This window comes from Orycteropus afer, unplaced genomic scaffold, assembly GCF_000298275.1.
Source record: "Orycteropus afer afer isolate SDZICR_OR568_19922 unplaced genomic scaffold, OryAfe1.0 scaffold00323, whole genome shotgun sequence".
NCBI classification, from domain to species: Eukaryota; Metazoa; Chordata; class Mammalia; order Tubulidentata; family Orycteropodidae; genus Orycteropus; species Orycteropus afer.
Window position 1 is genome coordinate 3,379,660 of NW_006921910.1, and position 9,941 is coordinate 3,389,600.

The 9,941-nt window shown below is 53.2% G+C and overlaps 1 protein-coding gene across 1 annotated transcript; it reads right to left on the minus strand.

Annotated features, from left to right (window-relative positions):
• Window positions 1–7,149: 7,149 nt before the first annotated feature.
• TNNC1 (troponin C1, slow skeletal and cardiac type) lies at window positions 7,150–9,941 on the minus strand. The gene is made up of 6 exons (XM_007952053.2): window positions 9,918–9,941; window positions 8,409–8,439; window positions 8,024–8,170; window positions 7,649–7,763; window positions 7,276–7,412; window positions 7,150–7,181 (listed from the first exon to the last, which is right to left on the minus strand). The coding sequence occupies exons 1-6, from the start codon at window positions 9,939–9,941 to the stop codon at window positions 7,150–7,152; spliced, it is 486 nt and encodes a 161-aa protein (XP_007950244.1).

The window sequence follows — 9,941 nt, forward strand, 5'->3', positions numbered from 1 at the left end:
GGGGGGCGGCGGGGAAAATACTTAGAAGGAAGGAACTGGCCTAGGCCACTGTGGGCTGAGAATAGACCCAGCTCAGGCCTGACCCTTCCCCTCCTTGGCTTCTGGGGCTTAAAGGGGTCATTAGAGCCCTACTTCTCCCTTCCTCATCTCTGGAAACCAGCCAATCCTGGAGGCAGTATGAGAAGGGCTCAGAAACCTGGAGCCCTGCCTCCCCGTCCCCATTTCTCCTTGGCATATACACTCCTCCCAGAAGAGCTCTGACCCGGGAGTGGGTAAGGGGCTGGACTTAGCCCACCCCTGCCTCTGGCTCTGCTGGAGAATCCTGGTGAAAGCTCTTCCCTCTTTAGGGCTCAGACTCCTCCTTCCAGGACCAGAGAGCAGCCACCTTGGGTGTGACAGGGCTTTAAAAACTGGTGATTGGTGCTTGTGCATGGACTGCTATGATGGCAATTATATCTTGGACCCAGGATAGGGTGAGGACCCTCTGCCTCAGTTTCCCCAAGAGAGATGTTTGGCATGTAGCCCTGGGCTGGGTACCAACTTCTGGGTGGAAATTGAGCGGGACAGCCACATAGCCAGCATGTGGCCACCAGCTGTGGGCAGGAAGCCCAACCACTCCTCAGCCTGTCAACCAACTCTGGGGAGGTCTCAGCTTAGCAAGGCCCCCAGCTGGAGCTGCAAGGCAAGCCCTGGTCCTCTGGGCAGGGTGTGGGAAACAGCCTGCAGCAGGAGCTGAGAGCTATACTCTATTGTTGGCTTGTTGTATGGCCTCAGGCAGGTCCTCTTCCTCTCTAGACCTCAGTTTCTTAGTCTGGGAAGGGTGTGAGGATGCTCTCTAAAGGTCCCAGCTTGCAGGGTATAGATGGAAACAGACCCCAAGGATCCTAGGACCACGTGGCTCAGCCACAGGTATTTTATGCCATCTCATGGACAAAGTAGGAACTGCAGAAGACTCCAAAAGCTGCCAGCGTGTGTCAGGCCCTGTGCTGGACAGCAGAGCCACCCAGCAAAAACTGCAGCCTTTTGGGGTGGCAGACAATGACCAGGCAACCATAATGCAGAGAGGCAAGGGCAGTGGGAGATGCTCCAGTGATTGTCTCTGATGAAGGAAATCAAGAGAGACTTCACGGAGGAGGTACTATCCAGGCAAAGGATGACCCATTCCAGAAATGGAGATGACTAAGTCCAACAAAACAGGTAGAACCAGGTGATGCATGAAGGGGAGTGAAGTGCCCTTGCGAGCCCACGACTCCCTGCATGTATGATTTGTGCATCAGGTACCACCAGATGGCATGTGGAGGTCGCCCCTGGCCTCGCCCAGTCGAATGCTGTGGGGAGCCTACCTAGAAGGCAGGAACGAATGCCTCCAGCCCTTCATTGGTGGAGTAGAGACCTTAGGCCAATCCCCTGGCAACCCTATGAACCCCCAGTTGCTTCCAGAGGATAGGTAAGCCTTCTAGTCAACCTTCCCTGACAGCTCCCACTCCCGCCCAACTCTTCTATGGTGTCCTTAGGAACTTTCATCTGTGAGCAGTGACGTCCATCTTCTGATGCCGCCCACCTTAGCCAGTGAAGACCAGGACATGCCCCTTCCTCACAGTTCTCCCTTCTCCCCAACCCAAGGCACACATATGGTCCCTCCTTTGAGGCAACATCAGCTACCTCCCACCACATACCCCGTGTGACTGGCCGTCCTCCTGTTCATTCACAGAGGGCTTACCTTTGGGGTTGCTCTCTTCCCTTCCCCAGTCAATTCAGCAAGCCACACACCCTGGGTGCCCTCTGGCCTCTCGAGTTCTGGTCTTCCTCAAAACCAACGACCTTTTTCTCTCACCTCAGCCACCCATCCTCCAGGTCACCATCGATCGTCATGACCTTCATTATCTCTGTTCAGATTAACCCTTCCTCTGGACACCACGCCCTGCATCACCATACATACTGCCATGATACTTCATTCACTCAGACCCATTGACCTCTTCCTCCCATTGCCTCAAGTCCCCCCTTTTCTCCTCCCTGAGCTTGGGTCTCAGGCCCAGCATTACAACCAGGCCCTCACAAACCTTCCCCAGAGACCTGGCACCGTTCACCTTCCAGTACAGTTCTGCCTCTGCATTTTGTATCATCTGTTGTCCCATCTCCCTGAGTCACACACCCATCAGTGTATAAATCGTTCTCTTATTGCCCTGAAATAAGCTTTCCTAGGAGCTCTGGTAGCATAGTGGCTAAAAGCACTTGACTGCTAACCAGAAGGCTGGCGGTTCAAACCCACCAGCCACTCCTCGGAAGGAAGGTTGGGCAATCCTACTTCTGTAGTGATACTGCCTCGGAAACCCAAGGAGGGGTCGCTATGAGTCGGGGCCGACTCGACAGCACATAACAACAACAAGACCCCACATCTCTCCCTGAACTTTAACTGATTTCCCTGCTCCCTGTGTGTTTGCAAAATGTCACAGTATTGCCCACAGCCATTTCCTCTTTACCTCAGCACCCACCTTTGGCTTTCTCTAGTTGAGCTTCTGTATCACTGCTCCACCAAAACCCCTCATCCACATGACCAAGGCCTTAAATTCTCCAGATGCTCAAATCCTAGACCCATTGATTCATCAATGTCTCTTTCCTTCCTCCTGGAGTCCCTCATTCACAAGAGTCCTTCCCACCCACTGTCCACGTCCTCTCCCCTGTTGAAGTGGGATCCTGGTGCCTGGTGCTTAACCATCTCTCTCTGCAGACTCGCTCCCCAGTGGCCTCATCCATGGCCAGGAAGGCTGAGAAAGGACTTGTTCCTCTGATAATCCCTACGTTCGAAGCGCTTGCTCTTTCCTCTCCTTAGCTCTGGCCTCATGGGTCCAGGTAGCCATTCGACATTCCCACCAACCCATCTCAGAGACATCTCAGACACAAAGGAATACTCTCCTCTTCTGTGATGTTGTTGTCATTAGCTGCCCTCAAGTTGGCCCCCAACTCATGACAACCTCACGCACAATAGAACGAAACACTGTTTGGTCCCATGCCATCCCTACGATTGGTTGCGCATCAGACAGTTGGGATCCACAGGGATTCCACTGGATGATTTTTGTAAGTCAATCGACAATACTTTCTTTCTAGTCTGTCTTAATCTGGAAGCTCCACTGAAACCTATTCAGCATCCTAGTAACACACAACTCCCCACTGACCGACAGGTGATGTCTGAGCAGAGGTTCACTGGTTGGGAATTGAACTATCATCTCCCACTTGGAGGGCGGGAATTCCACCACTGAACCTCCCTTGCCTCCCTTCTTAAGAGCTATGCCAAAAACTATCATCTGAAGAAACAGCAAACGAATAGAGTGAGATTCTACAATATAACTAGTCAAAAGTGTCAACGTCACAAAAAACCAGGAAAGCCTGAAAAACCATCCCAGATTGAAGGGAACTAAAGAGATAGGGAGTAGCCTCATGTGCATGTGAAAGTTGGAAAATGAATAAGGAAGACTGCAGAAGAATGAAAAGAATGAATGCATCTGAGTTGTGGCATTGGCGAAGAATATTGAATATATCTTAGACTGCCAAAAGAATGAGAAATCTATCTTGGAAGAAGTACAGCTAGAATGCTTCTCACAAGTGAGACTGGCCGCCAGACTTCGTCTCTCATATTTTGGTCATGTTATCAGGAGGGATCATTCCCTGGAGGAGGATATCATGCTTGGTAAAGTAGAGGGCCAGCTAAAAAGGGGAAGACCCTCAATGGGATGGATCAACACAGTGGCTGCAATGATGGGCTCAAGTATAGCAATGATTGTGAGGATGGTACCGGACCCGGCAGTGTTTCGTTCTGTTGTACATGGGGTTGCTATGAGTTGGAACTGACTTGATGGCACCTAACAACAAGAACAAAGAGACAGGGTGACTCAATGCGATCTGTGCTCCTGGATTAGATCTTAGACCAGGGACAACTGACAAAATTTGAGTGAAGTCTTCAGATAACAGTGTTGTGTCAATGCTAATTTCCTGGTTTTGATCCCTGTACTGTGACTCTTTAAGATGTGAGTGCTTGGATCAATCCTAGGACACGATGGCCCTTGAGACCAGAAGAACTGGATGGTGCCTGGCTACCAATGCCAATCACTCAGGAAAGGATCAAATCTGGAGATCCTGGATAGAATGGGAGGGAAAACGTGGAACAAAATCCAAAAACTCAATAATGACCAGAATTACTGGTCACATGAAATCTGGTGAGATTCCCAATACTATGGCCCTGAAACACATGCGGCACCTGGAATAAAACTCACCCCCAGGGGTGGGTTCTCAGCCCAATAGTTAGAGAGATGTACATGCAGACCACTCAACCCAGGATGCCGCACCCGCACACTCAATGGTAATACATCCCTTAGAGCAATAGACCATGGGACACCAACGGACCAACATTCAAACTGAGGAAATGCAGGACAAACAGGGGTGCATAATTATGAGGGGCCCAGGGGGAGGGTTGCAGGGTAGGGAGGGGAGGAGACTGGGTTAGGGTTGGACATGGCGAATGGGGAATGAAACTAAATGTACACATTACGTTGAATGTAAAACAAGCTCTTAAAAAAAAAAAAGATGTGAGTGCTTGGGGAAATTGGGTGAAGCGTAAATGGGAGTTTTGTGCACTATTTCTGCAACATTTTTGAAAGTCTGGAATTATTTCAAGTGAAAAGTTTAAAATTATAAAAGTATAAAATTATAAAAAAGTAACCTCTACTCTGATACCTGACAGCTGACCACTGATCCTGTGCCTCCCAAAGTCCACTGTATTTCAGGAAATGGCGGTTGTTTCGCCAAAAACCTAAGGGTCATCATTGGTTCCCCGCTTTCTCACATCCAATCCTCCATCAAGTTCTGCCATTTCTGGCTCCAAATATGCCCTGCACCCACGTATGTCTCTCCACTCTTCTCACCCTAATTGTGCCAAGAGTCACCAGGCCTTCTCATCTGAACCTGCCCTAGTCTCAGACCAGCCTCCTGGCCCCCTCCTTCCCCAGTCCCTCCGTCCATCTGCATCCCTGAGAGCTCCTCTCCCCTTGGGCTGAGCTCCTCACAGGCCTGGCCCTATGCACCTCTCCCTCTTCATGGCTGCCTTTCTGCCCCTGAAATGCTCCAAACCTTTGTCTCTACCCAGGACACTCTTGCCTCTTCCCCTTGCATGGCTGGCTCCCCATGGATCTGCAAACCTTAGCTCAGAGTCACTTACAGGAAGCCTTCCTAGATCACTCCCTCTCATGGGCCACCATCCTGTACAACCCCCACTATAGCACCACACTGGTTTCCTCTCTGGCCCTCACCTCTGTCTCTTTCTGCCTCCCCCAGCTGACTATAAATTCTACAAGATTAGAGTCTGGGTCTCACAGTGTAAGCCAAAAACCAAACCTGTTGCCATCAAGTCGATTCCGACTCATGGCGACCCCATATATGTAAGAGTAGAACTTCCATAGGGTTTTCTTGGTTCCCATTGGGTTTTCTTGGATCATTATGAAGCAGGTTGCCAGACATTTCTCCTGCGGTGCTGCTGAGTGGGTTCAATCTGTCAGCCTTTAGGTTAGTTGTTGTTGTTGTTGTTGTTATGTGCCGTCGAGTCGGCCCCGACTCATAGCGACCCCTCCTTGGGTTTCCGAGGCAGTATCACTACGGAAGTAGGATTGCCCAACCTTCCTTCCGAGGAGTGGCTGGTGGGTTTGAACTGCCAGCCTTCTGGTTAGCAGTCAAGTGCTTTAGCCACTATGCTAGTAGTCAGGTGCAAACCATTTGCATTCCCAGGGACCTTGGGCCCACAGTGTGTGAGTGCACCGATGAATGGTGCACTGTGGCAGTACTGTTCACCACAGCCCTTCTTTCTCCCCTGAGGTTCCTGGATGGCTTAGGGTGTTTGCATAGGTCTGTGAGTGCTCCAAGGGCAGGCCTGAGGTGACACTTCTTCTTATTCCTTTAGGCCTCTCCAGACACCAGGCAGCTCCTGCCAACTTTGGCCCCTGTCAGAGGCATCTCCAGAATTCCAAGACTGTCCCTGGAATGCTGCGCCTGTCTAGAGAATGCCAAGGCTAGAGCACAGGTGGGAAGGCGAGGGGTGGCTGGGTGGGGCAAGGACAGCTGGTGGCATTCTGCTGGAGCCTGGGTGCTGGTGGCAGCTGTCTCTCCTGCAAGTGCCCCTGCTGACACCTCCACTTCCTTGCAGCCTGCTCTCCTCCAGGCTAGTATCACTGTGGCATTGGCGAGTGAGCCAAGGCCTTGGGCCTCAACTCTCTGTCAGGGAGGGAAATTGTGTCACCTGGAGGGGACTGGCCTCTGGGCTCACAGGGACCAGAAATCACACCCATTTGGACCTGGCCCATCAGACAGAGCCCTTGGCTGGGAGCAGGTGGCTCAGCTCTCCCCAGATGCACCTTGACAGACCTCTGCACTTCTCTGTGTCCCAGGGTCCTCACTGTCAGGTGGGCCAGAGGAGGTAGAGCTGACCATAGGCCCCTCCATCCCTGGGAGTCTATGTTTCTGGTGGGAAATCCAAGGGAGGGGTGACTAGACTGGAGCCTTGGGCTGGCTGGGGCTCCCCAGTGCCCAGATCTACCACCCAAGCCAGAGCTGAAACAAAGCTGGGGTTGCTGAGCCAAGTAGCACCCAGGGCTACTGCGTATTGCAACCAATTAAACTCTCCAAGTATAGGACCCCAAGGCTCCCAAACTGGCTAACCAATATAATGGTTAGCTCCTCTAAGAGTTTGTTAAAATGCAGATTCCTAGTCTACCACACACTCCTGATGCTGAGCAATGGGAAATGGACCTGGGCATCAGCCAGTGGGGCTTGGGATGAAGGAGTCTCTATTTAATCAAAGTGCTTCCCTGCAGAAGGCATGTGGGGTACTGATTCTGAGCACGGGCTGTAGAGCGAGCATGCCTGGGATGGTTGCCACGGCAGGAGTTGACCCTGGTGGGGTGTCCAAGGGCCTCGAATGTCAGAGCCAGATACCAGATCCTCCAGGGGCAAGGCTTTATTTGCATTGCCCAGGACAGGGGTGGGGAAGGAGGGCCAGGGGTCAAGGACATAGCCAGGTTCAGGCCCAGGACCCTTGGCCCCTGCCCCATCCCAGGGCCCTGGCTGGAGTTGGCATGGGCACAGGCAGCTCTGGGTGAGGGTCAGCTTCTACTCCACTCCCTTCATGAACTCCAGGAACTCTGTGGAGAGAGGTTGGAGAGGTGCAGGTGGGGGTCAGAGGTGGGGGCTGGGCAGGGGTAGACAGCAAGGGGTCCAGTCCACCCACCCACTCACCATCATAATCGATGCGGCCATCATTGTTCTTGTCACCATCCTTCATGAGCTCCTCAATGTCATCCTCTGTGATGGTCTCACCTGTGGCCTGCAGCATTATCTTTAGCTCATCCAGGTCAATGTAGCCATCCGCGTTCCTGCAGGGAAGGCCAGAGGGTCCTTAGAGCCCATATCAGGGGCCAGAGAAGAACAGGTGGCCCCATCCATGACCCCAGGAAGCACAGCAAGAGATACTGGGAGGTGGGCATCCCACTCCCCCATCACACAGACCAGGAGACTGAGACCCCAAGGTCACTGGGCCTGGAATCTAAGACTACTCCTCTTTCCCCAGCTCTGCTGAGGTCAGGGTGGGGGTCAAAGGTCACATGCTCACTTGTCAAACATGCGGAAGAGGTCAGACAGCTCCTCTTCAGACTTCCCTTTGCTGTCGTCCTTCATGCACCGAACCATCATGACCAGGAACTCATCAAAGTCCACTGTGCCACTGCCTGGGGGTGGGTGGTAGGGCAGCAGTCAGAGAGGGACAGTTAGAACTGCAGGCACCACTCTTAACACCTGGTGTGCTCATTGAAGCCCCACACCAACTATGGGAGGTAAGTGCAGTTGTCATGCCCACTTTACAGGTGGGACGACTGAGGCTCAACAAAACTAAATGGCACAGAGGAAGAAGGGGCAGAGCCAGGATTCAAGCTCCCAGTAAGTTGAGAGTGTGCATAAGTTGGAGGCCTGGTGGGGCAGAGGGGCTTACCATCCTCATCCACCTCGTCAATCATCTCCTGCAACTCCTCAGGCGTGGGGTTCTGGCCCAGCATCCTCATCACCTTGCCCAACTCCTTGGTGCTGATGCAGCCATCCTCGGCACCCAGCACGAAGATGTCAAAGGCTGCCTTGAACTCTGTGTTTGATTGGGGGTGGGAGTCCAGAGTAGCACAGGGCTCAGCAGCCAGAACCCCAGAAGACAGATCTCCAGGGTCACATGCCAACCTGCCCACCACCCTCCAAAGGCTCAGAGATCACAATGAGAGTGGCTCCAGCCTCTGACCTCCAGCCTGGGGTCCTCTCCTAGTAAGAGGTCCCCATGCTCCTCCAGCCCTGCCCTGCTGGCCCTCCCATGTGTGTTAGGGAGCACTCACCATTTTTCTGCTCTTCTGTCAGCTGCTCTACCTAGAAAGGAAAGGCGGTCTCAGCACTCAGACTTAGGTCTCAGCCACTGTCGAGGAAACAAACCCATTCCAGAGGTGGGAAGACTAAAGCCAGGAGGGGGCAGGCATCTCCTGGATCATAGTACTTTCTCCTTACCCCACAATGCCCTGAAGTCACCCAGCTGATCTCATTGGGGCTGGGCTCAGGGCCAGGGTGACAGGTGGGCACCCTCTCCAGGGTCAAGGTGACCCTGAGTAACAATAGCTAGTGACCACTCCGTGCACTCTCAGCCCTCCTGCTGAAACCCAAGCTGGGTGGCCTGAGGGACAGCTGTCCCTCAGGTTGGAACAATAAAACCAGTGTGCCTTTGCCCACCAATGTAACCTGACCGGGGTGGCCAGTGGGCTATTTTTAACTGGTGACAAAGTTAAACCTGGTGATTGTTCTGGGGACTCTGGCATGCAGGGGGTGGGGCAGTGTTATCTGGCCCCCTGGCCTGACCAGTGCCGCCTTGGGAGCCAAAATTAGTCCCCAGCCCCGCCAGGCCTTGTATGGGCACAGGGTGGAGGTCTGCCCCCACCCCCAGCTCCATGGAGTCCTGCAGGATAGGCAGGGGCGCACCCGAGCCAGCTGTAGCCCTTTCCTGCCTGGGATTGGGCTTGGCTCTAAGGACTGAGGGAGGGGTTCCCTTGGGGACAGCTGCCTATGCCAGGATGTCCTTATCTTTGAGGCAGGGGTAGGTCACCACCCTCAGGTGAAATAGCATCGGAAGCCCTTCAGCCATCCCAGGAAGCTGCAAGGACTTGGGGTGACCACTGCCTAGTCCTTGCTCCCTCATCCCCCAGCTAGGCCACTGAGCACTGAGCCTGCCAGGCCAAATGGAGCCTGGGGCCCTTGTTTCTCTGCTTCTTCTTCCTGGTCCTTTCCCAAATTTTTCCCTGTTTCAAACTTTAAAGCCTCTCCCCATCCCAAGATTTGGGTTCTGCAGCCCCCTCCTCACAAACCTCCTCCTACTCTCCAAAGCATCTTCAGCCAGTTGAAAAGCTGTAGGGGCTGGGGGACTGTGAGTGTGTAAGGGACAGAATGCGAGGAACAGAAATTGTGGGGCAGGAAGACAGTGACAGAGACTCAGAGAGAGACTGCTTGGGAAGAACAAAGAGACAGAGAAGTTGAGGCAGGCAAAGACACACACACACACACACACACACACACATATGGCTGAGAGATAGAGAGACACTTGGAGACAGGAGACATGATGCTAAAATGGTGACCTCCTCACCTGACATCCCCTTCCCAGACACTGCAACACCCCCCAACCCAGCCCACTCTACACCTCCAAATGCTAGACCCACCTCCCCCTTGAGGGAGGAAGTAGGAAGGTATGAGGAGGGCCTTCTCCTGGGTCCCCACCTCCCTGGGGCAACTTTGCCCCCATCCCGAGCTGAGAGCTGAGTGAGTTCTCAGTGGGTCTGCCCACCCAGCCCAGGTCTATTCCTCACCGCGGCCTTGTAGATGTCATCCAT

Bases quoted from the DNA above. Each gene is read 5' to 3' on its own strand.
- TNNC1 (XM_007952053.2), bottom strand. From the start codon at position 9,941: ATGGATGACATCTACAAGGCCGCG. The intron at 7,413-7,648 runs GTGAGCATGTGA...CCTTCCCTGCAG, and splicing joins CTCTTCCGCATGTTTGACAA to GAACGCGGATGGCTACATTG. The intron at 7,182-7,275 runs GTGAGTGGGTGG...CTCTCTCCACAG, and splicing joins TGGCCGCATCGATTATGATG to AGTTCCTGGAGTTCATGAAG.